At 44.3% G+C, this 27,894-nt stretch overlaps 2 protein-coding genes across 7 annotated transcripts in view; both read left to right on the forward strand.

Annotated features, from left to right (window-relative positions):
- Positions 1-27,894, forward strand: part of LOC147421395 (uncharacterized) — a 215,291-nt gene that overhangs the window by 122,510 nt on the left and 64,887 nt on the right. For all 6 annotated transcript variants that reach the window (XM_086503336.1, XM_086503337.1, XM_086503339.1 and 3 more), the window contains 4 exons: positions 7,492-7,633; positions 7,827-7,997; positions 8,152-8,307; positions 14,473-14,579. In XM_086503336.1, coding sequence (XP_086359462.1) covers positions 7,492-7,633; positions 7,827-7,997; positions 8,152-8,307; positions 14,473-14,579 — 576 coding nt within the window. The remainder of the gene's footprint in view (positions 1-7,491; positions 7,634-7,826; positions 7,998-8,151; positions 8,308-14,472; positions 14,580-27,894) is intronic.
- LOC147421396 (uncharacterized) lies at positions 3,742-4,545 on the forward strand. The gene is made up of 3 exons (XM_086503341.1): positions 3,742-4,074; positions 4,166-4,327; positions 4,439-4,545. The coding sequence occupies exons 1-3, from the start codon at positions 3,742-3,744 to the stop codon at positions 4,529-4,531; spliced, it is 588 nt and encodes a 195-aa protein (XP_086359467.1). The 3' UTR covers positions 4,532-4,545.

Below are 27,894 nucleotides of genomic sequence, written 5' to 3' on the forward strand. Positions count from 1 at the left end.
GAGCCTATAATAAAATAAAGCAGGACCCACACACACACATAAAGACCTTGCATATAAAAGTGATGATATGGCAGGACTATATGAATGTTTTCGCAAATCGCACTGATAGGATGATGTTGTAGCTATATGACACTCTGCGTTTTACGCTGCAAGCTGCTAACGTGGCAGACAGTACGGATTTACGTTGGCAGCTTTTGGATCAAATGCTTTTTAACCAGATGATTTTAAGTTAAAAGGGCTAGTGCTCTCTAGAGGTGGAACTCCTCCACTCCGCGTCTTGTGTGTTGTGCATCTCTTTTAGCTTAGTTGTTATTGAAATGCTTAAAGTTCGATCTGTATGTTCTTTTCGGTTGGCACGTGGTGCCATGCCTGTTACAGTGGTATCGGAGCTTCAGTCATGTGCTTTTCTAAAAGCATACCGGTCTTGCCAAGAACAAACAGAGCACAATGGCACTTATGGATTCGGCGCGGTACCTGCAATTTCTTCTCGACGAGCTTCACGACATACTTTCACGGCATCCTTAGTAGAATCTCCCGATGCTGCAAAGTTTCCAACAGTTTCTAAACTACATGTTACCGCCTCTAATGCCCCAGGTTTTACCACCTCTTCTGACACCAAGAAGTACGAGAGAGTTTCCAACCGGCAACCTTCTCAGCCGTCTGTTCCAATTGGGGGAGTCTTTATGAACATGGTGCATCCATCTGATGCTGATATAGTGCAGCCGCCTCTGCCACCTCCATTGCCACCACCTCCCCCACTACCACCACCACTTGGTTACAATGGTTGGAGCCCGTATGGATATCCTTATCATCCATATTCGAGGTATGCGCTTAACTAGCTAAAGGATTTCAAGGATGATGGGACGATACTAAAATTTTTCACTTTTTTGGAGTGAAAGATCAAAAGAAAGCCTTACAGTTTTTACAACAATTTGACGACATCTATGCTTTGGGCAATTATATAGAAGAATCCAAGATTTCTCGAGCTGCGGGATTATAATGCTATGTAGTGGTGGAGTTGAATCGCGACACAACTGCATGCTCCAAGGACTTGACAAGCTTTCAAGACAATTTTTGTACGAAGTTATATGACCTCCTTGTTTGAAGTCCAGATTTTGCTGGAATGGGGCAACTTGAAAATGCTTGCCACAGAGACCATGGAAGACTATAACCAAAGGTTTCTCGACATCTACCTTCCAGTGTATTTCTTCAAGTTAATTCCCTTGGAGGACCAATGCGAGCGTTACACAAATGGACTTCCATCACCATTACAGGAGTACTATCTGTCTAAGCAAGTATCCACAATGCAAGAGCTTATGGACCATGCCGCGGTCAGTTACAAGCTTATGAAAAGAAAACTAGGGTTTACCACAAAAGAAACACAAATCAGAATACTCGACCACAGTGAACAACTCCTCGAGATTCTTGTGAAAGTCAATATCTCAAAGGCCTCGTTTGATGCCTCAACAACGGGACACATTATTACAAGAAGGCAGATGTTTTGAATGTTTTCAATTAGGGCATAATTATTTTAATTGTCCCCTACCAACCGATCGACCTGCTGAGCCGCCACCTGCTCCAACAACTGACAAAGCCTTAGGACCACCTCCGACTAAGTGAGCTAGATCCGCCATTGGCCTTGTACCTGATATCTACGACATAAACCTTGAAAAATGAATTGTGCAGAGCATATGGCAAAATCAATGGCTTCAAAGTCCTAATCTTCTTTGATCCAGGAGCTACCGAGAATTTTATCCATCCCGACTTCTTGAAGCAGCAAGGTAGGATCAACACGTACGTCCGGATCCTTTCCGTACCGTACGGGTGATCTGTACGGATCCGTACGGTGCTGGTTTTTTTTTTAAAAAAATTCTGCCCCCTTTCCAGCATGAGGGTTTCGCTAGGCCCAGGCGACCAATTTTTTGGCCTTATTTTTTAGGCGCTTGCATTGGGTTGCAGAAAACCAGTAACGCAGTCAATTATCTCTGCAGAGAAACAAAGTGTCACTGTGCAGGTGATGTCTCTCTCTCTCTCTCTCTCTCTCTCTCTCTCTCTCTCTCTCTCTTCTCCAAGTTCTTATTGCAGGCTCCGGGGCTCCCCCTCTCTGTCTCTCTGTCTCTTTGTCTCACTCGTGTCGCGTGTGTCTTATTGTTTGCGACAGATTCATCATGCCTAAGCCATGCAACCCGTACTGGAAGGAGCATACCAATGTCATCCGCATTATCAACACTCCAGGCCAAGCGGGTTCCGGCACTCGACGATGGCAATGCAAGTACTGTAATTTTGAGCTCACGAGTACAATTTCTCGTGTCGTCAAGCATCTGACGGGCATTGGCACGACCAACAATTGTGGAGGGTGCAAAAAGGTTCCACAGGATATTAGGGACAAGCTGATTGCGGAGAATTTTCCCGAAGTACCAACACCAAAAAAAAATACAGGTAGCCAGCACACACAGGATGCTCTTCATGATGCTCTTATTGGGGATTTTGGTGGTTCATCTTCCGAGGTTCAAGAGGATCATCCCACTGCTCGTTCTAGTAGAAAGAGGGCTCGAGTTGTGCAGGAGGAGGAAGATCGAGGTGATATGGATGCACGTAGGCAAAGCACCTTGCCTTCGTGTGTGAACTCTCTCTCTTGGGTGAAGGAGCGTCAAAAGGTGGCTGAGATGGAGATTGCGCGTACTCTCATTGAGTGCAACATCTCCTTCAATGTTTTGAGGACTGAGCAATGGAAGAGGATGGTCCGGGCTATAGCTGATGTTGGTCACACAGATTCATGGTCAGGGGTGGAGTATAAGAAGATGTGCACTACAATGCTTGATGAGCAGAAGGCTTTGATAGATAAGGCTTTGGTCCCGGTCAAGGCCGGTTGGCAGCAGTTTGGGTGCACCATCATATCAGATGGCTGGAGTGATGTGCGTAGGCGGCACATCATTAATATTCTTGTGTCGTCTTGTCTTGGCACATACTTCTTGGGCGCTGAGGATGCAGGCAAGGCCGGAGAGCACATCAGTGGTGAGTTTATCTTTGGGCACATCAAGAAAGCTATAGATGAGGTTGGGAAGGATAATGTGGTACAGGTTGTGACTGACAATGCCTCAAATTGTAAACTTATGGGTGAAATGGTCGAGGCAGCTTACCCTCGGATTTCTTGGACTCCATGTGCTGCGCATTGTCTTGACTTACTTATGGAGGATATAGGCAAGTTGCCTTGGGTATTGCCTATTGTTACAGATGCCACTAAGATGACCACCTTTTTCCGCAAGAAACATCAAGCTTTAGCTATCTTCAGGAGCCACAATACACTTGATATCGTGCGACCCTCAAAGACCAGATTTGCTTATATGTATTTAGTGCTACAGAGACTCTTCAAATTGAGGGATCCACTTCTCCAGACAGTCGTGGACCCGAAGTGGAGATTGATGCATTACTCGCAGACAGAGCCCACTAAATACATACAGCGACGGGTGCTCGATGAGTCCTTTTGGACACAGGTTCAGAGTTTGACAGTGGCATTGCAGCCAGTGTATGTACTTCTTCGAGTCACAGACATGGAGGGCTCTACATTGGGCCTAGTCTATCATCTCTTCATGGAGATGAAGAGACACCTTACAGAGTGCGTGTCTCTGACACAGACCTGGTAAGTACTTGTCTTTTGAAATCTTCTAGTAGACTTGTTGTCATTTGAATTTGCCAATTCAACTTTGTTTTATTGCTGAAAATTTCAGCCGAGATGACATCATGGCCATTGTAGAAAGGAGATGGACTTTCATGAGTCGTCCCATTCACGGGATGGCTGCATTGCTTCATCCTTTCTACAAGACGCCAGAGCTTTTCCATGAGAGGACTCTCTTAAAGCTCAAGGATGATTACATCAATATGATGTACCACATGGACGATCAGCTGGAGATTGATGCAGAGATGATCAGCTTCATGAACAATCTAGGACCATCCTTTGCTAGAGCTGTGGTGTTGAGGCCAGAGGCTACCAAGTTCCCTCTTACATGGTGGCAGAATTATGGGAGACAAGGTCTTCCAACGCTTACACATCTGGCTTTACGAGTACTTTCACAGGTAATTGAGAATCTTGAGACTTACAGTTTTTGCACAATGTACTTAGTACTTACTATTGCCATATATTACATCTCAATGCTCATTGTTGTAGGATTGCTCGGCTGGTGCATGCGAGCGCAACTGGAGCGCTTATTTCTTGATACATACGAAGATCCGCAATCGTCTCAGCACTTCTCAACTAGAGAAGTTAGTCTATTGCCGAGCAAATATGAGGCTTGTGCGAGCCTACCACGCTTTGGGAACACCCAAGCAGGTCTACTATTAATTTTCACATGAATGATTGAGTCATGAATCATGATACACTCGGCCATTGAGTACTTAGTACATACTAAATAATATTTCCTTTGTTTTCATTTTTCAACAGGCGGACCCAACCAAGGTGAAGATGGTGGCAGATCCTGCTGCTATAGAGGAGGTGGAGGCGCAAATCAGAAATGAGCAGGAGGAGATTATTTGACTGCTTCACAGGGAGTTGGAGAGTGTTGATCGGCGTGTGACGAGGTCACGCGCACGAGCTTTGGCTATTCCTCTACGTGAGCATGATCCAGACCCAGATAGTGCTCGAAGAGAGAGCGTTCGTAAAGGGAAGCTACCTGTTCGTTCTTCTCGGAAACGGGCAAACGAGGCTGTTCGTCTCATTGAGGCTTCGACAGAGGCAGTAGAGGATGATCTACATGTGGCACAGATGTCCGTGATGGCAGAGCCAGAGTACGACGAAGAGGGCAATGTCCTGACGGATGGGGACTTGGTCTCTTCAACAGAGTCTTCATCTGCATCTGATGATGATTTTTGACGATGGGGCCATCACATGGATGATGTGCTAGCTTTGAGCTAGCTATTTAGTGCTTTCTAGTATCTACTACTATATAGATAGACTTTTTGAGTAGGATGGTTTCAGTTAGGATGGCTGATGAGCCTTTTGTTATGGCGTGGGCCTTGTAGGCTATCACCTATGGTACTTTGTCATTTGATGTTTTCAACATTAGTGTATTCATTGTTATTTCAGATCTCATTTGACTCTTGAGCCTTGATGTTCTTGTTCAATTATCAATGTCGTCTTAACTTTTAAGTCTCTTGCAGTAGTTACACAGTATGTGGTTGTCTTGTAAAACATGTCTTTGAATGTCTCTATAAGTTGTTGACTTCTCTCTTGATTTATATTGGAGAAGTCCTAGAAAATGAGTATTTTGCGGTTTTTTACCAAGAGTACGTATTTTTACGTACATAAATTTTTTTCCTGTACGGAACAACGTACAGTACGTACATATACGCCACGTACAGTACGTTTGGTACCACCTTGTGAAGCAAATGGACTTTGATTATGATTCAGAGGGTGGTGAACTTGAGGCCGAGCTAGCCACCGGGGAAATTGAGAAGGTGGTACCTCTCATCAGTGCGCTTCTAATAACCATTCAAGGATACCATGGGAAAGCCGATTTTCACATCATGAAGTTTGGAAATTGCGACGTTCTCTTAGGCATGCCTTGGCACGACAAGAATGATGTGACACTCTAGATCCGGAACCATATGATCACCTTGATGTAGAAGGACAAGCTAGTTGTCCTCAAAGTTCGGCTGTCCGAACAAAACCCTGAATGAATTTTTTAATTCCTTTGTATTTAGATACCTTTTTGAACTTTGTTTGAGAAAGTATTGTTTGAAATTTGTTGAAAATGGATGTTATCTGTTTTAAACGTGTCTTGGTGCCTCTTTGAGAATTTGCTTGACTTTGGTTTTGATACCGGTTTACATGATTGGTCATTTACTCCTGGGAGGAGTACTGAAGAAAATTGATGTTTGCGAATGCTTGCACTTACTCATGGCCCGGACCCTTGTGGTTATTTGCGGGGGGAGTATTGAATGTTAGAAAAGTGTTGTCATTTTTACTCATGGCCCAAACGTGGATGGTTATTTACGAGGGGAGTATTAAAGAATATCCTGAGGAGTGGTTACTCTTAGCACCTCCAATTGATGCAAACTGCGGTCTAGGGAGCGTTTGGTTGTAAAAGGCCTCTATATCTCATGGCCCACACACTTCTTTAGTTTATTTCCGAGAGGAGTGATGAGGGAGTCGTTGCACAACTCATGGCCTGGACCGGGATGGTTATCTGTGGGGGGAGTGTTCATCGGCGACTATATGTTTCTATGCCTTGTAACATATATATGAGAGCATTTGTGTTGCATTGTGATGTGTCGCCACTGAATATTCCTAATTGGGTGAGATTGCCTAGGTATGTAATTTTAGTGCATTGAGACACCCGTTACAGATCAACGCTGTCTAGGTGTGATGGCTAATTTTGCTACGTCGGAATATCAAGAGCTCCAATCTGGATTGAAAAAACTGAATGTCCCTAAGAATGACCTTCGGATATTTTTGAGCTAACTTGAGTTGTTTTTGAGGCCTATTGAGCCATGTTTGTGCCCACATCGTAGGCTGGCTATAAGTAGGGACCTAGTTCCTAGGTCATTTGAGGGTCAGAGTTCTTGTTTTTGCAATAGGTTTCCATGAGGCATTCTTTATCCAATGTGGAATAATAATGTGCCATGTGGCACATTTATTTGAGGTGGCATATTTATGCCTATTTGGCATACCTTTTAGGACTCCTTCCCATTAGCATAACGTGGGGCTGTGTTTGTGAGTAGAGCATACATAGGGGTTTTTGGTCACTTGGATCCAGCATTAGCTCTACTTTCTTGCTCTAGTGTGGTTCTAAGACATTTGGGCATCATACACACAATCATCTTCAGCAGGCTCTTGTCGTGGCAGTCGTTCTTCAGCTTTACCCTACCCATACTTTGGTACTCGGCTCCTTCAATCTCTTCGTGATTGTTTCCCTTTGGGAGACATTTTACTTGAGCAATTGAGGTCTTCTACATGTTTGTAGCCTTCTTGCATGGTTTCACCCATTTTGGGTGGTTGTGTGTTGTCCTTTATTGTAGTTAATGCAAATTTAGTTTCTTTAACTGTTTTTACCCTTCTTTTGCATGGCTTCACCCATTTTGGGTGGTTATGTCTTATACATTATTGTAATCAATGGAAATGTAGTTTCACCAATAGAAAGTCTGTGTGTAGAGTGTTTTTTTCTGAAAACATCTCTAGCTCTTCATGAAACAATCGCCGCCATAACCACTTGTTTTTCCTTTTTGGGTCAGATTTTGGATGGTTTGAACAATTTTGAGATCTCATAATCTCTTCAAGATGTTTCCAATTGCTTTTATTTTTGAACCTTCATTTAAGAAGCTCAATCTTTTTTAACTCTGAGTGATTGACCAAAACATTGTTGTGCTGAGGTGTATGAGAAGGTTGATGATGTCTTGCTGAATTTAAACACCAACAGTTTTGGTTGAGTACATGAGTGCAAGGAATGGTAATGCTTAGCACCTTTCCCCTTAAACCCACTTTTGTCTTGATTTCAGATTCTTTTACATGGCAATGGATGATAGTAAACAACGACTCATGCCATCTCCAGACGACAGGCTCCCAGGTCGCTGTCAACAGCTTTGCTATCCTGAGGCTGTTCGCCTCTTGGATCCTGAAAACCCCATAATGCAAGGAGAGGTAATTTTTGAGTTGTTCTCGGTGTAGGCCTTTTTGCAGATGTCGTCAAAATCCCTAATAATAAATTCACATGATGCTGAGGGACCTCATACTGAATCAAGCAAGAGTCTTTTACATGTAGCTCAGTAAATGGTTTTCTGTTTTGCCTCAATTGGTAGTCAGTCACTTCTCTAATCTTTGTTTCGTCGTTTAGGTGGATGACAAATACCAATATTCCTGTGAGAACAAGGTCAATACACTGCATGGTTGGTTAAGTAAAGAGCCTATGGTAGGGTTTTGGGTGATCACTCCTAGCTTTGAGTTTCGGAATGGAGGTATAACAAAACAGAATTTGACCTCTCACGTGGGTCCAACCAGCCTTTCTGTAAGTACAAGTTTCAGAAGTTAATTCTACAATGGGACAAATGGCAGGTCTCAGCCTAGATACTTGCGTTTTTTTGCACTGAGCTGGTATTTCTACTTGACAGTTATACAACTTGCCCCTTACAATGTTTTATGGGTGATTCTGGCTGAACTAGGTCTTCCACAGCGGCCATTATGCGGGGACTTCACTGTATGCACAGTTTCGGAAAGGAGAATACTGGAAAAAGGTTTTTGGCCCCATTCGGATTTATCTGAATTCAGATGAAGCAAATTCTGTGGAGCAAGACTTGTGGGAGGATGCAAAAAGAAAGGTTCAAATTCATAACTACTTTATACCTACTTGAATTATCCATTTATAAGATAGCACTGCTGAACAGAGTAAGAAAGATAGGGATGGAGATTACAAGATCTAAGCACAGAATTGGTCAATGAAAACAGTTGGCTGCTCCAGTGGAGTAAGAAAGGGTGGGTTTCAGAAGGTGTGGTGGAAGTAGTAGTAGAAAAAAGCTTTCATTACCTGCTTCGTTCACACACGGTGGAGGCAAAAAAGATTTCTGCTTGTGGTGACAGACTCCGACGATCCCTGATTGGCTGGCACGCTTCCAGCATCTCAATCATTGTCCTTACGTGGGAAGCAATGCTCATATCGGTAGAGGAATGGTAGGCCCGGAAACGCTGAGCTTTCCCCTTAGCCAAGAGCCTAACTCCAGGTGGAGGAGCAAACCTCTACCACCGTCCCGTCTGAACCCAGCCAAAGATAGGCATGGAGATTACAAAGTGTGAGGCTTGAGTGAAGAGCTGGTCAGTGAAAAAACTTCTCTGCTTGGAGCCTTCTCCATTATGGACAGAAGGATTATAGGTCTTTTGTCATGTCAGTTGAGACGGCCAGGCTTTTAGTGAAAGCCTTTTATAGTAATACAGTGACCATTGATGGGTCCAGGATACTGTCGCTAGGGTGCCTCTGGTACAGTGGTACTCCTCTTCGCTGAAGCCTCTTCCCATTTTTCAAGGAAGTTGAACTGTAGCATTCGTTTCTTAAGAGAAAATAACGTTTACTTCTTGGAAATGTTCAAAACCCCAGGCTTCTTCGAGTCTCTACATCTCTTGCTTTTGCTACATCCCTTGACAGAGGAGCACAGCTAGGAGGATGATATTGTGTTGATCTCAGATTCGTTAGAGGGGATGCAGCGACACTTGGATGAAATGGTTTTTGCAAGTCTGGCAAAACCAACATTGGACCAGTTGTCAACTTTTCTTTGAGAGTCTTGAAGGCTACAATCTCTGATGGTCCCCATGTGAAGGAACCCCTTTTTGCGTCAAAACATATAGAGGAGAAGCAATCTCCACAAATTTTCGAATGAACCACCGTTAGTAAGAGCACAAACCCAAAAACTTTGAACCTTATAAATATTCCCCTAATCTGGCCAATCTCGAATGGTCTCAACCTTGGCCGGGTCCATTTTGACACCCTCTGCAGAGACAACGTGTCCCAAAAAGTGGATCTCTAGTAAGAAAAACTCGCTCTTCTTCCCATTAACACCAACCGATGTTGCTGCAATGCCTAAAAAACTTGTAACAGATGGTGTCAATGCTCTGCCTCATTCTTAGAGAATGCGATGATATGTTGTCAAAAAAGGTGCCCACAAATGACCTATACTCTCGAAAATAGTGCCGCTGGGTCTCATGTGGGTGGTCACCGGAGGCACATACTGCCAAGAGGCCGCTGTGCACCAACGAGCTCCCGACTACAGTAGCTCGATGTGCCACTACCCACTGAAAATGGTGACTCGTCTCGGCTGCCTGTTGTCCCGTAAGCGCTCCCAAAAGCCTTCCAGAAACTTGGATGTGAGACCCTTCTCCTGCCAGTAAACTGCTGCAGCAAGACAAGCCTCTCTCCTCGCTGTCAGTATGTGGAAACCAAGCCGAGCTGTGTATTGGAAAAAGGAGATCCCTAGGTGATTGACTGGAGTGAAGGGATCTCGCCAAAACCACTCCCCCGGGTGTCACTGCACGAGGGGCAGCTTTGCCAAGCCCAAAGCCTTGAGCGGATTTGGGTCTATGACACAAGTCCTCCCATTGATGCCCACAATTGCGACCCACTGAAAAGAGCACTCAGCCACCTCTGGTGCCTCGTTAGTGACTCTGGAGGCAGCCCTCCCTCTGAACCCCAAAGAAACTGTTGGAACCTGGGCCTGGACAAGCCCTGACTAAAATGAGGACCTCTAGTCGCGTGAAGGCCCCCATCCAGCAAGGAGCTGCCGACTCCAAAGAGGTATACCACTCTGCAAGTATAGTTGCTACAATATCTTGACACATGCACTGCAGCCCCCTCAAGGCTCGCAACTTAGTGTCTTGACTCTCCTCACAAAGTGCTATAAGTTGCAGCCAGTCCCCAAAGGTACAGGTTGGACCCTCTGCCATGGGATCCCAAGAAACATGAGGTCTGTTACCAATCACGTAGCCTTGCTATGTGCTGACCATAGGGTTTCAAACAAGTGGCTGCCTCAACCGTTCCCCAATGCATGTGGGTTGGTGCTGCTCAAGGCTACCCCGCAATTGCTCCCAAGACCGAAGCACGCTAGTAGCAAAGCGATCCTCCCATCTCCTGCTCATGATAAAACTGCGCATCTCTAAGAAAATTCAACGTGTGGAAGGCCTCCATAGGCCGCTCGTTTGTGGGACTCATGCCCGAATCCGGTAAAGCAGCAGCTCCTTCCGGGGCTCCTCCCCTAGAAGAAGTCCTCTGGGACCACAAGCTTCCCATGAAGGGCTCTACTTTGTTGTGCTAGGCCAATTATCCCCAACCCTCCCTGAGAGCAAGGTAAGTGATGACGTGCCAGGAGACCTTGGCTTGAGCCGAATGCGAGTCTCGCCCTGACCACAAGAAGTTCCTAATCAACTGCTCCAGTTGGCTGATGCAAGAGCTTGAGAAAATTCAGCAAGACGTGATGTACCACATAGTTGCCAAAAGCATCTGGTGGTTGATCACCACAACCTTGCCAGTAAGAGAAAGCCGTGCTGATTTCCAATGTAGTAGTTTCCTCCTAATGGAAAGGAGGAGAGGAACAATCTGCTGCTTTGGTAACAAATCCAACCCAACTTGTCAGCCCAATTAATGTATTGGAGCCCTAGAGGAATCCACCGAAATCCCTCTCTAGGCGACCAATCCGATATGGAAGCACTAACAACCCAGAAAGCCACTGTCTTCCGCCAGTTAAACAGTGCTCCCGATGCACAACAGAACACCTCAAGAGCCTGCTAACACCTATGCAAGTTGCCCTCCTGGCCCTCCAAAGACATGCATGAGTCATCTGCAAACTCAACGTCCGGGATCTCCTCTCCCCGAATAGGCAGCTGCAGCCTATGCAAACCAACCTCCTATGAGGTCAAGAACCTGCTCATCGTCTCAGCATAGAAAAGGGACAGGGAGGGGGCGAGAGGGCAGCCCTTTTGAAGTGATTGTGTGAGCATGAAGCGACCCCCTCTTCCCCCTGCTAACAACACCTAACTATGTGCACGCCTGTAAAGAGCCGACACTCCCTAATCCATGCATTCTTAATAGGCCATCCGACGCATGGTGCCTCAAGAAAGCCCAGTCAACTCTGTCATACGCCTTCTCAAAATCGAGGAGTACCACTAGATCCTCTCCTCGGAGACGTGCGCGGGTAGTCACCTCTCAGAAGGTCAAAATGTTGTCAAGGATGCTGCGCTCCTTAACAAAACCCGTCTACGTCTCATGTATAATGCTCTCAAGTAGTGGCTGAATTCTCAAACCTAGAGCCTTTGCTAAGATTTTGTAGGCTAAGTTGAGAATGGTGATGGGTCGCCAATGTCGAATCTCGTCCAAGGAGCCACCCTCCTTGGGGATAAGGCAGATTAATCCCTCGCTCATGTTGTCAGGGATCTCCACAATGTGCAGAATGTGCTGGTACCCTAAGAAGCAGCTTGGAGTCAAACCATCTTCCCTTGGGAAACTACCCCGGGGAAGTGCCCTGAGGGCCTCTTGTAGCTCCTCAGGCTGAAGCGGCCGCTCTACCTCTAGCGCATCTCCTCAGTAACTAAATAAGGCATTTGTCCCCACACCTGCTCTTTGCATGATCTCGACGCTCTGACTTTGGCTCTGCAGAAAGTAGCTCATAGTAAAAGTCAGTACCAACTGCACGCATATCCCCCATGACTTTAAAAAATGATGCTAATATGTCACTTATTAATAAATTGATGAACTACTAATATGTCACGTGCACATCTAACCCTATGTGCATGTGGACAAGCTATCCCAGGTCTAAGGTTCAGGTCAGCTTAGGAAGTGTTCACGCACCTTTGTGAGCTTGTGAGCAGGCCGTGCATGTCCAGGCACTTAGATTAGTTGCATATCCTCTGGTTGCACACAGCATAATCATCAACATGACATTCAGTACCCATCATGAGCATTTTTACAGAGCATAGAACTCTTTTTCCCAAAATACACATTTTTCACTTATTTATTAATAAGTGACTTTTGTTGGAAAAGTGAGTAGGGCAAATTGCTAAGGGGCTATAAAAGAAACCTAGCGCTAGCATTTTATAGCAGAAGAGACGGAAGAAGTTAGAAACCTAGCGCTAGCATTTTATAGCAGAAGAGACAGAAGAAGTTCTAGCAACTTGTAGTGTTCTCTCCTCGGCAAGAGCGGCAGAAGACAGCCTAGCGTTTTCAGCCAACAGCAGCAGATAGCGTTTTTGGATGCAAATCCTCTAGCGTTTTTGTTACAGATCAGCCTGGTGTTTTCAGTTTGTAGATAAAGCCTAGCGTTTGTAGATTCCGGCGCTAGATCAGCCAAGCATATCAACATTTTTAGTTTTCAGCCCTTAGCCACAACAGATCCAGCCCCTAGCCTCGCATATCTCACCTAACCTCAGCAGATCCTCGCCGTACCGTCGAGTCAACCGCTGTTTTCGGATTTCAGCATCTGCGTTTTCAGCGCAACGTCGTTGAGTCGTCGTCATCGCCATCCTCGCCGACAGTGTTAGAGATCTGTAGAAAGTCAGCAGTTTGCAGATTTCAGCATTTCAGCCCTAGCGTTTTCAGTTTTCAGCTCGTCCTTGTCGTCGTCATCGTCGGCAAGTTTATTGCATCTAGACCATTGTACAAGATTTGTGCAATCTATAGCATAGACCTCTCTCGCCATAGAGAGGGGGGCCCTTGGAGGAGGGTTTGAGAACTGCCTGGTGTTGTATTCTTCTCTCTCTCTTCTCTCAGTCTCAGCACTTTCATTCACAATAGCATGCACTTTGTTTGTGATCATTGCATTCTCTCTCTAAAGGAACAGAATGCTCTCCCTTCCGTAAGCAAAAGGAACCCTTGAGCATAGTTCGGATCACTCATCTTGAGCAATATCAACATTCACTTCCGCTGCACCTTACATAATAAGAGGTGCTTTGAATGTGCAGTTATTACCTAGTCTTGGTGCTAATGCAACTCCGCAATAGACACTGGCTGTGCTCATGTGTAATCAGAGGGTATGCAACTAATCTAAGTGTTTGGACATGCACGTCCTGCGTACAAGCTCACGAGGATGCCAGAACACTTCGTAGGCTGTCCTAAACCCAAAAATAGGAGTTACAGCTTGTCCACATGCACATAGGGTTAGATGTGCACGTGACACCGCCATGTGTAGGTCTGTGTATGGTGTCTCATAGGCCACAAGTCTCTCTCCAAGCATCTTGCTACAATGGTGACTCATCCTTCTGGTATCAAGCTAGAGGTTATCTAAAAAGAAAATGCATGTGCTTCTATGCTCAGTCTACATCTAGTAGTGTCTGTCTAATCTTGGAATTGACCCAGCTTCATGGATAACGCCTTCCACTACCTCCACCCATGCTTCCCTCATTGCCTCCATTTTTTTCTTGAGGCTTTCATTGATTGCCTTTGTTAGCTCTTCTCTGATAGCCCTTTTATCCTACTTCCACTATCTCCCCATCCTCTCGGGGTGGTCATTCCCTCTCCTTCTCTCTCTTACATTCTCCTCTCTTCTCTACTTGTCCATCTCTTTTGTCCATTATGGAAAACTTTACATGGAGGCTGCAATAGATTGCATTGATATTGCTATGAATGGTCTTCTTGTTGCTGTCGATGATGGTAAGCTTGGTCTCAAGCTTCATGTCAGTGGTGTGGATACTTTAGAGGCCACCTCGAGGTGTCCCGTAACTTCCAGAGGTGTCATAACAGACTAGACCACCTTTTCCATGAGTTTCTCTATGATAGGTGTGGGCATATGGGAATGTATGTGCGTGTGTAGGTCAATAGATGTCTGCTTGTTGGGGGAGTGATGATGATGGTGTTGGTCATGGAAGTTGGGTGTATGTGTGTGCGTGTTACAGTGAGTGTGTGTGTGTGTGTGTGTGTGTGAGAGAGAGAGAGAGAGAGAGAGAGAGAGAGAGAGAGAGAGAGAGAGAGAGAGATTTAAGCCTTATTTGGTTCCATCACCATGTTGATTCAGCTTCTTGTTGAAACTCAAGCATGGCCTTACGATTGGCCATCCTCAAAAGACTATTTGAAGGCAGAGGAGAGAGGCACGGTCAAAGGAAGGCTGCAAGTACAAGACAGGTAGGGTTTAAAACCATGAAGTGTGAAAAAAATTAGTGTCTGTGTGTATAATGGGTCCATGTGAGATTGCGAGAACTTACCAAGCTTGTTTCGCAGGTTGTAAGAATGTTAGTTGATAATGCTGCATGTGAGATTGATTGCCTTCCTTTGACTATTTATTAACAAAACAAAATTAAAATTATCTAGATCGATGTTTTGACGATTCTCTCTCTCTCTCTCTCTCTCTCTCTCTCTCTCTCTTTCTCTTTCTCTTTCTCTCTCTCTCTCTCTCACACACACACACACACGCACACACAGGATGCAGCGAGCGAATGGCGAGAGCAGCGAGGGGAGGGGGTTGGGGTTTTCTTGCGGGGGTTGGGGGGGATCTTCAAAAGATTCTCTTTTTTGGGTTTTTTTAAGGAGACCCATAAGATCTCCCCAATCTCGAAAAATTAAAAAGCCTTTCAAAACATCTTAAGTCCATAAGTGGAGGGTGAACTTCACTTCTGCTTGTGGCCTGAGAGCAAGCCCGCCATGAGCAGCACACAGAGGATGATGAAGCTGAGCAGCATGTAAGCTTCCGGCGGACTCTGCATCATGACCACCTCCGCGGCCTCGCGCACCATTTGCTGCATCACGCCTGGCATATCGGAGACCTGAAATCACGTCTCTGCCCTTGGGTATCTCGCTTGTAGCCAAAGCACCACCTCCCTTCAACCTTCTACAGGCTAGCGTTCGGCTATTCGGCTTAATTATCGCGATTTAACCATGTTAATAATCGTTTTGTGAATTGCCTTTGAAAATAATCGCTTACCTTTGCCTTTGAAAATAATCGCATGAGTAAATAATCGCCCTGTTTCCTTTCACATCTTACCTCCTCTATACCAAAGCCTCAAAGCTTTTCTAAAGGCTCTCTCCCTCTCAACCTTGCCACCAAGTTGTTCTTTGCTACTTGGTAATGGAAATCGACACTCTGGTCGTAGATGAAGACATTGTCATTCTCACATAGCTCAGCGGCGGACAAGATACCCGGCAGGGAGTTAGTAGTGCTGATGGAAGTAGGAGATGGCTCGGTCTTGAGACCGCTGTATGATACGGAAATGTCACGCCCCAATTCGCCAAGAGCTCCAACCACGAGAAATGACAAAGCTGTTTTGACTGAAAAAGTTCTCTCTGGAGAAACAAGAGAGAAAATGGGATCAGCTCAAGGGTGTAAATTTGAAGTATTAATCCTCAAAGCCGGGGTTCGTCACGGTCCCATCTGTACAAACGGTAGTAAGGCGACAAGTGTATCAGCAGCTTGCAGGCCTGGCATTTCGTTTGCTAGCATACTCAAGGGGCCCGACTCTAAGGACTATGGAAAAGGTACATCAGAAGGGTTGTCGAGTGAAGCAAATATTGAGAAACTGCAGAATGCAAGAGCTAGACTCGAGCAAGTGCTCAAGGAAGTTAACAAAATGATTGAGTCCGGCCCTAACAACAATAAAAGAACTTGCTCCCAAGCAGATGACAGTGGGCTGGGGTTGGCAGATCGGGCCTTTTCTGCTTTAAAAATGTCTTTGGCACAACAGGTGGAGATTGCCGAGGCTATTACTGTGGCGATTCCACCAACACTTATAAAAAAACAGTTAGGTAGGCAAGCTAAGCTAACGCTGATATTTGGGTTCACTGGAAAAACCCCGAACAGGTTGGAGATGATTCAATGGCTTCAAGGCCCGCAAGTTCTTGGACATGGAGGAGCAATTGAAAGTACTTTCTACCTAGCTAAAGGTTTTTGCTCAGTGAGATTCAAAGAGGCGTCCGATGTGGTAATGATCCTGGACAAAGGGCCCCTTGTATTTAATAGGACTACGGTTTGTGTGGTGCCTTGGGAGCCAGTGTTTGACTCGGCTGAATCTCTTCAAGGGTTTAATCCTGTCTGGGTTGAGTTTGTGGGTATGCCTAGCTGGCTATGGGATAATCTCAGGATGCTTGCCAGTCAGCTGGGCACTCCCTTATTTATACCTAGCAAGAGAGGGTTTGGCAGAACCTCAAATAGGGTTTGTATAGGCTAGGATGCTTCTAAAATGCCACCTAAGAGCATGGTAATCAATGTTGGAGCTGGGCTTGTTACTATTCCGCTAAACTTTGGGACATACTTTGGAGCATGCTTTAAATGCAACAACTTTGGACACTTCGCCAAGGATTGCCCCATGAAGGCTAATGGTAATGTAGCTCCGGCAACACAGGCCCCCAGTGAAAAGGAAACCCCGATGAAAGGGTTGGAGAAGCAAGGAGGCAGTAACGAAGGGACAAGTGCAGGGAAGGATAAAGAAGATATGGTATACGACAAAATGGATATAAAGATGCAGGAAAAGATTGTGGAGAAATCGATTCCCATGCAATGAATCCCAGAAGGCTCATGCAAGGATAATGTAATCATTACTCTTGTTGCTCCCCTGAAATTTATGATGGTCACAACGGCGACAGCTGTTCAAGTCCCTGGTTTGAAAAGAGCCAAAAGGGTGAAGGCAGTGGCAAGAGACTCCAAAGTGCTCGAAGTCATGAGAACACTAGAGGGGAAAGGATCTGCTCCATCCCCCACCCCCTTGCAAGGAGGGGGGTACACTATCCCACTTCACAATCCATTTGCAGCACTGCAAGAAAACAAATCCCCTCACCTGAAACCCCCGGATTCTCCCGAGACCAAGGAGAGGGAGTGTGCGCACGATTCGGATGCTGAAGAATTCGTTCCTCTATCCCAATGAGCCCTCAGTAATGATGGAGTCTCTCTCTATACAATCTTGGAACGTAAAGGGGTTCAAGACCCGAAAGAAGAGTACCCTTTTCTGGGAGGAGATAAAAAAGGAAAAGGCAGTCAACTGTTGGGCCATCTAAGAACACCACTTGGACGCTCATAGCAAGAGAAAGCAGGCTCTAGGAAAGAAACTTGTTTTCTATGGAGAAGGAAGTAACGGTTTCAGTGGCATCCTCAGTATTGTGGACAGGGAATTGGAGCCGAAGCTGGTTCTGAACCACCCCTCCGGCAGAATCCTGGGAATTGGAATCAGATGGGAAGGGCATCCCTTCACCATTGTGAATGTGTACGGCCCTTGCAATGCAAAAGATAGAGCTAAACTGTGGATGCAGCTTAGAGATACTCCTATTGAAGGAGAGTGGTTGTTAGTTGGCGACTTCAACATGGTAGAAAAGAGCAAGGACATGATAGGATCCTCTAGTATGTTGGTTGGCTCGGAAATGACTAAATGGCAAAGTTTGTGCGAAAAGTGGGCGATGATCGACTTATGGAAGGTTGGCCCATGGAACAGCACGCCAGGTTTCACCTACACAAGTCTCCAGTATGCCCGCACTACCTCCAGGCTGGGCAGATGTTACTGCTCACACCAAGCTGACTGGATACCGTCGATGCTAGAGATGAAGGTAGTCCCAACAAAAAGCCTTTCGGAACACATACCCCTGCACATAGATTTTAAGAAGAATAAAGAGGAGGACCAGACCCCAGGAAGTAGGAAAAACTGATAGTTACAAGGGCACACCTATTCAACGACCCTCTTTTCAGGAATCTAACCAAGAAAGCACTGGGTAAGCTCAGAAAAGATGTCGATCTCAACAAACACAATGTGTGGGCCCTATTTTCTCGAAGTATTCAGAAAGCAATCAAAACTTCGGGCCCTCGGTTTAAAAAATCTAGGGAGGCGCACCTTCTTCATCTTATAGGTGAGGTACAACGGCTTACCTCCACAAAAGCCAATGGGCTTGCTACTGAGGATGAGCACTAGGAATGGCTTGAAGCCAAATCTTGCCTGGCTAACGAGCAACTGGAAGATATCAGAAAGGCAAGGATTCTCTCCAGGGAGACTTTCCTACAACCAGAAGCCTCTAATCAAGCTCAATTTTTTAGGGCTTTAAAAATCAAGAAGAGTTGGGGCCACGTCCACTTGCTCTATGATGAGAAAGGGATAGCAGTTCATAACCAAGATGAGATGGGTGGTCTGATGGTGAACTATCTTAGCCAAATCATTGGACGACCAGAAATCCAGTCCCGGGAAGTAGATGAAGCCAGAAGGACCTTACTTCAGAGTGTCGAGAAGAAGATTCCCCAGTCAGAAGCTAATATCCTGGAAGGGGCATTTTCTGAAGACGAATGCTCACTAGCATTGCAAGCCCTTGGCAAGGAGAAGTCCCCTGGTTGGGATGGGATGACGACATAATTCTTTAGAGAATTTTGGGATGATTTGAAGGCCTCAGTCAAGTTTGGCCAACAAAGCCATTGTCGAAGGGTCGTTGGAGATAAGTGTAAAGAGAGGTCTTATCAAACCCATCCCCAAACAGTTTTGTTCTCAACTGAAACATTGGCGCCCTATAACGATGATGACGGTGGCCTACAAAATTGTTGCCAAGACAGTAGCCCTCAGACTAACCCCCTTACTTAACAAGATCATATCTCCCCATCAACATGGGTTCATCAAAGGAAGGTCCATCTACGATAACATCTTGGCAGCAATGGTAGGTATCGAATACGCAACTTTCACAAAGCAAGAGTGCATTTTGCTGCAGCTAGACCTAGATAAGGCTTATGACAGAATAACATGGACATATATAGAAGCAGTCATGGAAGCTCTGGGCTTTGGGCCTCGCCTATGTCGTCTTATTCATGCACTAGGGGCTGGTAGTCAGTAAGAGGTCCTATTTAACGATAGAATAGTGGGCTCTTTTGAGGTCAAAAGGTCTATTAAGCAGGTGGGAGTATGTCCTTCTATAATTCCCAAGCCGGATAAAAGTGATTAATGCCTTTATGCTCCCGTATACTTCCTTCACTAGCCCGCTTCTCAAGATGGCTAAGTGTCATTGGAAAGAGTTCTTAAAACCGGTAAAAAGATTTTTATGGAAAAATAACACAAAGTCCTCCAAGCCATGGCAATGGGCCTATTGGGCAGTAGTCGCTCGGCCAGTAAATCAAGGAGGCCTCGGAATTTTCAACCCTGTGGCCCATGCAGAAGCATTCTGTGCCAAATTTGTAGTCTCCTTGGCTAAACAAGATCAAGCTTGGGCTATCAAGATCAGAGATATGCTAGAAGCAGCTAAACTTGGTTCTAAAGGAGGAAAGTGGAGAGGGGTAGAGGTTCATGTCAAACTATTAGCCTCGACGTGGGCTACCCTAAGTCTGGGGGGCGGCTCAGGGGAATTGGTAAGGAAATGCAACAGAGCAGCGGGAGTCCTAAAGTGGGGGGAAGAAACCAGATACTTCAAGAACTCCATTCTGCATTGGTCCCCCTGGCTTTCCAAAGTTGTAGATCTGCCGCAAAATCCCAATTGGATAGAAACAGCCAGGAAACTAAATAATAAGGGTCTGAACCGACTGGGGCACTTCTGGGACAGTGACAGCAAGAGCTGGAAAACCATTAAACTTCTGGTAACCCAATTCCAACTTAATAGCTTGGAGTTTTTGCTAGTCAACAAAGTGATGAAAGAGCTTGACAGTGGAGTGATGCCAATCTGTGTCTTGGAGTTTGACTGGAATGCCTGGAAATGGCCCGGAAGCAGCCTCTTATGGAAACCCTATGCTAAAGGCATTTACCATACAATGATGCTAAAGAAGAATTGGTCTAGCCCCCTTAACAAGATATGGAAGAAACAATGGTCGGATAAAGGTGGGGGCAAATAATGGGCGCCAAAGGTTCCGCATTACATGCAAGTATTTCTATGGAAAGTAATTAGGGGTGCTCTTCCGACGGGGGTGAAAATTCAGGAGAGAGGGATAGGGACAGATCGATGCGTGGGGTGCAAGTTGGCTAGTGAAGATCTGGCCCACCTATTTATGGAATGCCCAGATATTAGAGGTCTTACAGGTAAAATATGCAAGTGGGTCCAAAGAACATGGAAAATTGGTTTTTTCAAGACTGATTTACTCCTTGGAGGTAAGAACTTGGGTAGTCTTGCCCTCCTCATCTGCACTCAAGTTATTAGATACTTCTTTGTACATAATGTATGGCAAACAAGGAACCGCCGTGTGTTTGAAGGAGTTCCTGAGGTGGCAAGCTTCGTAGAAATTATACAAGAAAGTAGAGCGCTAATATGGACGCTTGGGCGCAAGCAAAACTCTGATGATTAGTCTAGGATTACATGTGCCTTGTTGTCAACGGAATGCTTAGGAAAGGGGAAAATCTTGAAAACAGAAGATTTGTGAAGAACATGATAATTAACCTTGTGTATCAATGGCAAGGGGGCAGGTCGTTAGGGGTGGCTCTTCAGATAGCCGATATAAGTATGGTCTCTGGATGATGTCATGGCTCGACAGAGCATGACAAGTCCTTGTAAACTTTTTGAGATGATCAATATAATTCACTCACAATTGTGAGTTTTGCTAAAAAAAAAGAAAAAAGAAAGAAAGAAATGAAAAGACCTATGAAAGTGAAAAGTCAAAAGACTTTTTGTGTCCACATAATAGAGATGATTGTGTCCACATCAGAACATTTATCTTTTTCTTTGCTTGTTTTCCCTTCTAGTTTTCTTCTGTTTAGAGTGTCCTTACACTATGTAAGTAATGAATATATATATTTTGAAGCCATTAGGAGAGCTACATTAATTAAGAGACCCAATATGGTATGTAGGTGATGAAGTGCACACTAGGGCCAACGATTTTCATAAAATCGAAAGAGGGGAATCTTGTAAGATCTTCCATTTCTAATGAAAGCGGAAAGTGAAAAGGGTCAGACGTGTGGCCCAAACCCTTGCAAGTGGGAGAGAAGGTAGCACGAGTGAGCAATAGGCACGTGCGACCATGCTCTTGGCCTTGTGAGGAAAAAGGGGAGGGGGGGGATGTGAATAGGTTTTTTTAATCATTCAAGGGGTTGTCTGCTTTGTAGCAAAGACAACATGGCGTGATGGCTAGAGGAAAGAGTCCAAAACTATAACGACTCGAGCCTAATTCACAATGTTCATTGTACACTTTTAGTGTGGCTGCACTGCTATGCGAAAAATGGGTGGAGGGATCTGGGAAGATTCTAGCTAATATAAAATGAAACGAGCAAGGTAGCGATTATATCTACTAACATAATGTGGCCGAAGGGAGAGCTCCTTTACACGTGTCACAAACTGCAACCTGTAGGCTAAAGTCCAAAACTAAAAAAAAGCCCCTTTGCACGCGATAAAGAGGGAGAGAGGGGGAGAGAGAGAGGCCGCCGAAGACGGCGGCAGTACTAGTATAATTATTTGTCTGCACCGCAACAAAAAGAAAAAATAGCAGATGCCTTGCGAAGATTCTTTTTCTCTATAAACTGTCGCAAATTCGCAATTGCTTTACTGGGAAATAGGGGGCGCTATCCTCCAGCCTCCTCTAGAAGCTTGGACTTCTCTCTCTTCTCGAATCACGCGGCAGACAGATGGGCAGCTCCCTTACTCCTTTTTGCTCCCTAGCGAGTCGCGAATCCTCAGGAGGCTCTCTGCGCAGGGGAGGTTACACTGCCAGCTCTCTCTCTCTCTCTCTCTCGCGGGCTCTCAGCTCGCAAAAGGAACTGGCTCGCGCAACCAACTCTCCTCTTCTCTCTCTGCGCGTGATGTGATTTCCAGCTCTCGGGGAGTGGGTTTTTTTGCCCGGGGGGGGGGGGGGGTGGTTTGGGGAAAAAGAGGAAAAGGGTTACGATAAGGAGGCAAAGGGAGAGCAAGAGCCGCAAGGCGAGGGAAGGGACGGGCGGAGCCAGGAGGTTGACGTGGATTTCCTTATGTATAGCTATCTGCATGTTTCAACGATTTTTCAAAAAGATTATTTGTACCGGATCATATTTTTAATCAAATGAGAAAAGGACCCATACACAAGATCTAGATTACGTCCCAAAATTTTTGTGCCTATATTGGCTGCTAACTTTTTGGAGGGGATGCCCCCGTTTACTCTGCACCTTAGATTTTTGATGGGCTCTCTTAAATTGAGTTCCTAGCTGGATGCTACGAGTTCTCTCTGTCGTTCCCAACACGTGGTGCATCAATTAGCTAGCCATGGTGATGCCTACTCGTGGCTCTTGCCCGATGGTACGCGGCCCTTGCGCAACCATGTAACATGTCTCCCTGTGGGCCCTTTGGTGTGTCTGAAAAAAAAGAGTTCTCTTAGTTTAGAAAAGTCTCCTGACCCACACCATTCCCTAACTCTCAAGCACTCACTCTTGGAAATTAGAAACATTGTTCTAGAACCGAGTCCCCTATCTTCTACTACTGGTGCTACTTTAAAAAAAATCAATAATTCTGAGATTCCCTCCCAAAAAAAAAACCAAACAACTTAGTCTCCCCTCTCGAGCGCTTCCTAGCCTCGCTTGATTCTTTGCCATCATCCTCTGCCATTGACTACTAGCAGCCCTCGTTACCATTGTCTCGCCCTCTGCTTCACTGTCCGTACATGTATGCTTAGCTACTCTGTCCGTTGGGGCTCCTTTCCACTATCTCGTTCCCTACCTTCCTATGCCCATGTTATTGCCTCCACCTGCTCCCCCATCATTACTCGGTGCATGCCTCTGCAAAAGTGTTGGATTTGCTTGTCATCCGAATGAGTCCCTGCTCTATGCCATAAATGGTCATACGTGTTGCTGCTAGAATCTGGATCAACCCTTGCTCTGTGCATCCCTTGCCTCTTCTAGGCCCAAATCCACGTCCTCACAGGAAGCACTGCATGCAAACTGTGTGTGTGTGTGTGTGTGTGAGAGAGAGAGAGAGAGAGAGAGAGAGAGAGAGAGAGAAGCCAGCGGGGCCGGCCACAATAGAAAGAGAGAAAGAACGGCTCCCCCTTCCTCCGCGGCTCCAACCAAGAAAGAGAGAGAGGGGGAGAATCTGTCCAAGATTCTCTTCATTTTCTTTTTTGAAATGTGTTTGACATACTTTCTTAAGATTTTAGTGAAATTAAGTATTAGTGTGTTTCTAGCTTAGTCCCACAAATTCTTTGTCTAAATCTAAATAAAAGCAAAGGAGAACTTGGGCTCTTTCACTTAACTTCAAATAGGAAAGGAAGCAACCTAAATCTTGGAGAGCTTTTAGATTTGAATTCTCATTGGTTACAAAAAATTATAAGTATCAGTATCGCTGTTATATTCTAGGGTTTTTCCCTTGCATATAAGTAATATCATAAATATTATTGTGTGATAATAATATTGCTTTATTAAATATCACTAATGTACCTAATGCATAGTGAGACTCAGCTCTTAATATCAAAGCACCCATTTTGTACATGATTTTATTTGAATCGTGGGCGCATACAGTACCTCGGACTTTCTAAATAAAAATCATTATCATCTAAGATTCCCTCCCCCTAGTCACTCTCCCCTATCTCCCCTTGTGCCCCATCCCCCCTACCTCCGGCGTCTCTCTCTCTCTCTCTCTCTCTCTCTCTCTCTGCGCGCGCACACACACCTTCAATATCTTCAAGCATCAACAAATCCCTTACAACTCAACCAAACCGGCAGGGCTCGAATCTCATGTAACCTATAGCTTGTGAGCTTCCTGGCCTCTTCCTGTTCTCCACTCGCACTCTCTTCGTTCTCTTATTCTAGATCGATCTCTGCCATCGCAATAGCCTCACCGAGCCCTCAAAACTCTCACTACCTTGAAAGTTTGCTGAGAGAGAGAGAGAGTCACTCATGAGTTGCTGTGCATGCAAGCAAAGAACAATAACCGCACAATTGCACAAGTGAAAAAGAACTCAGAAAGAACAACATTTGTAAAGAATTCGCAACTTTTGAATTTCAAAAACTTTTTAATATCAATTTTATAAGGCAGAAACTTTATAGATTCCATTTTGCTCCACAACCCACTCTTGTAAACGCTTATTAAAATATCCCAAGGCAAGTTTTGAACTCACACGAATGTGCCATGAATTGTCTCTTACCAAGCAAACCAACTCACCGAATGAGTTTGGCTATCTATTGTGTATTCTTTTTTATATAAAAGAGACAATCTTAGCTCGTCTCCACTTTGTACCACCTACAGTGCACATGCCTTTTTCCCTCTTTAATCTTGCACGTCATCTGTCAAGATTTGTCTTGAAAAGCGTTCCTCAAAATCATGGTCATGAACACTTCCATATTTGTATTTCACAATCTTTTTTTATAGTTTGCGAATCTAAAATAGATAAGAGATAATCTTGATGATAACATTTAATGTTTCCATTGGCATAGAGGCTGATAGAGCCCCTTCTCATAGGAACTATAAGGCCCGGTTCAGTTGAACCGGTAACACTGCGATCAAAGCTTGAGCCCTCTCGTCCACGAATAGCGCTGAAAAGTGCCTGGTAGAGGTAGATTTCTGAGGAGGGGGGCCTCGTCTATATGTAACACGGGGTCATAGTGAAGGGATCAAGGATGGTAGTGAAAAGTTGGATCAAGATTCAATGAGGATCGCGGATTTTTTCGGCACTGTGCAATTGTAATCTCGACACAAAAAGTAATCTCGGCACAGTCGTTACTTTCGGCGGCGCAGCACAACGCCTTATATTTTGTGCATTGAAGTCGAGCTTAAAGTAGATTCCTTTATTTATGTTCGCGCAAGTATGAGTAGCATTCTCTCTTCCTACTTTAAAGAGTCTAACTCCCGGTCCACATCAAAGTAACGCAGAGACTCACACTGTATGTAATCTCGGCACACTGTGTAATCTCGACACATGTCAGAGAAAACTTTATCTCTCTTTGCTCCTCTCTCTTGCACATACTCACACACACAAATACATTCACACCCACGCACACAATGGAGTGTGCTTTCAAATGGAAATCACTCTCAATCACAACCAAGTGATCGATTGATATCAAGAAAACCTGGAAGGTGATCATATGCTTGAGAAGTTCTCTGATGAGGATTCAAGGAATGCGAGTAGTGAAAGTATTGATGACGGCTTCGAGGTACTCCATGAAGAAGGTGATGTTCTTGGAGAAAACGGGCCTCTTGATGATCAAATGGTTAAGGTATTTCCGGATCCAAATCTCTATATGTCCACAATATATTCCCTTTGATAGAGAGGCATATAATTACATGATAAGAGTGCTTCAAAGTGGCCTCTCCACAACATTGGAGACTCTTAAAACCTATGACCCAGAGACATGTTGGATTTGAAGAAGTGGCGCAAGATGAAGGATGAGCTTCATGTTGGGCGTGATGAGGACTGTACGCTTTGTTTATATTTGAGAGATTCGCAGACGGTGAGAGTATTATGTTTCGAAGATTGGGAGGATATTGTAAAAGTTGCCCACATTGTTGAAGGATCAAAACACCAAGGGTTTAATAAAACCCTAATTTTCATAAAGTTCAAACGGTGCATTGAAGTTAGGAAGCATGGTATATCTACAATGATATACAAGAGAGTGAAGATGATGTGGTGGGACGCTCTTAACATTTGTGATCCCTACGAAGATTGATCTCCCCGTCAGAGGAAGTATTAAACAAATCTAGGCCCACGTTACAACAACTCGGCTTGGTCATGGTGTACCACTAGTTCGCACAAATGAAGAACAACAAAGCATAGATATTGACGGAACTAGCCAACCTTCCAAACTATTGCGTCAAACGAGCCAACTCAGACACAAACACCAAAGGGGTAGATCTCGTGGCCGTTTTAATAAACGGCCTCGTATTTGGTGTCCACATTGTTGCACCAAAACCTTGCTAGTGGAGTCACAAATCACACCCACGTGCCATGCTCTCCTCCCAGTAAAGCGTATGCACATCAGCAAAAATGTCATACAAACTCTAGTGGGTCAAGCGATTCGCGTTTGTAATAAAGCTGAGAGGTTTGGGATATGTTCTCTGCTTGTCAATCTGGTGGTTCAGAGGATGTTGAGTATTGCTTTACACTTACCCAAGAAAACGGGGAATAACTACTAGGTATCAAAGCTTCCATCGTAAGAATGCTACTTTTGCATTCCTTTAGTCGAAGCCATGTAATGACGTATTTATGACAAATCTATTTCAAGCTTCTTTTCAATACAAGCGATAAATTTTGATGAGTTTTATTCTATTTTGATTTAAACAAAACATTATTTGGGTGCCCTGTAAATTTTTACCTTCTGCCGATATTTCTGAACTTCAAAAAAAAATAAATCTCAGCCACAATGTGTTGAGATTACTTTTATGGCATACAGTTTGAAATATTTAACTCTCTGGAAAAAAAATAATCTTAACACAATGTGCAGAGATTACTTTTTTCCCAAAGAGTTTCAATTAACAAATCTCTGGAGAAAAACTAATCTCTGCCCAATGTGTTGAGATTACTTTTTTTCTAGAGAGTTAGAAATTTAGAATTGTTTGCCATAAAAATATTCTTGACAAGAAGTGCTAAAATTACTTTTATGGTAGATAGTTCTAAAATTTTAACTCCCTTGGAAAAAGTAATCTCAACACATTGGACAGAGATTAGTTTTTGTCCAGAGAGTTGGAAATTTGGAACTATTTTTCTAACTCTCTGGAAAACAAGTAATCTCAACACAATGTGTTGAGATTACTTTTTCTCAAGAGAGTTAGAAATTTAGAACTATCTACCAAAAAAATAATCTCAGCACATTGTGCAAAGATTACTATTTTTTCAGAGAGTTAGAAATTTAGAACTGTGTGTCATAAAAGTAATCTTTGCACAACGCTTTTTTTCCAAAGAGTTATAAATTTTTTATGTGGTGGAGTGTGAGTCGTTTCCAAAGTTTTTTGAAAAGTTGGATGCATTTGTATTTCCGTGTCTACTTTATCTCCATGGAAAACTTCACTCTTTCCAACTCTCTACATATACAAAGTCATGGAGGTCTGAATAGTAATATGCATGGAGTTTTGAATTGCTCAAGTGTTTGAGCCAAAATGTTTGTGATTTGAGATGATGCCTTTCAACCAACCAAAAGAAGCCCAAGCGCAAAGAAACAAACTCTATTGTAATGAACCATTAAGAGATTCTCTACTCAAGGGATGAGAGTATAGACATTGAGTTTAGGTCATTTTATGTACATAAAGAATATAACCAATCAAACAAACTTTATGTACATAAAGAATCAAACCAATCAAACAACAATTATATCCAAAGCAAGGAGTAACTAATGTAAACACTCAACTTTACATTGTATGCTCGATTTACTGTATTTCGATGGAAAATTTCACTCAAGGGATGAGAGTATGAGCACTGAGTTGATTTGACTTTATGTACATAAAGAATATAACCAATCAAACGAACTTTATGTACATAAAGAATATAACCAATCAAACCAATCAAACGAAAATTATACCCAAAGCGAGGAGTAACGAATATAAACACTCAACTTTACATTTGTATGCTTGATCTACTTTATTTCCATGGAGAATTCCACTCTTTCCAATTCTTTACATATAC

Source organism: Adiantum capillus-veneris, chromosome 27 (genome assembly GCF_014529385.1).
Source record: "Adiantum capillus-veneris isolate H3 chromosome 27, ASM1452938v2, whole genome shotgun sequence".
Classification (NCBI taxonomy): domain Eukaryota; kingdom Viridiplantae; phylum Streptophyta; class Polypodiopsida; order Polypodiales; family Pteridaceae; genus Adiantum; species Adiantum capillus-veneris.

Excerpts from the sequence above, each read along its gene's own strand:
- LOC147421396 (XM_086503341.1), top strand. The coding sequence starts at position 3,742 with ATGGCCATTGTAGAAAGGAGATGGACTTTCATGAGTCGTCCCATTCAC. Across the intron at positions 4,075-4,165 it reads CTTTACGAGTACTTTCACAG|GATTGCTCGGCTGGTGCATG; the intron begins GTAATTGAGAAT and ends TCATTGTTGTAG. Across the intron at positions 4,328-4,438 it reads CTTTGGGAACACCCAAGCAG|GCGGACCCAACCAAGGTGAA; the intron begins GTCTACTATTAA and ends ATTTTTCAACAG.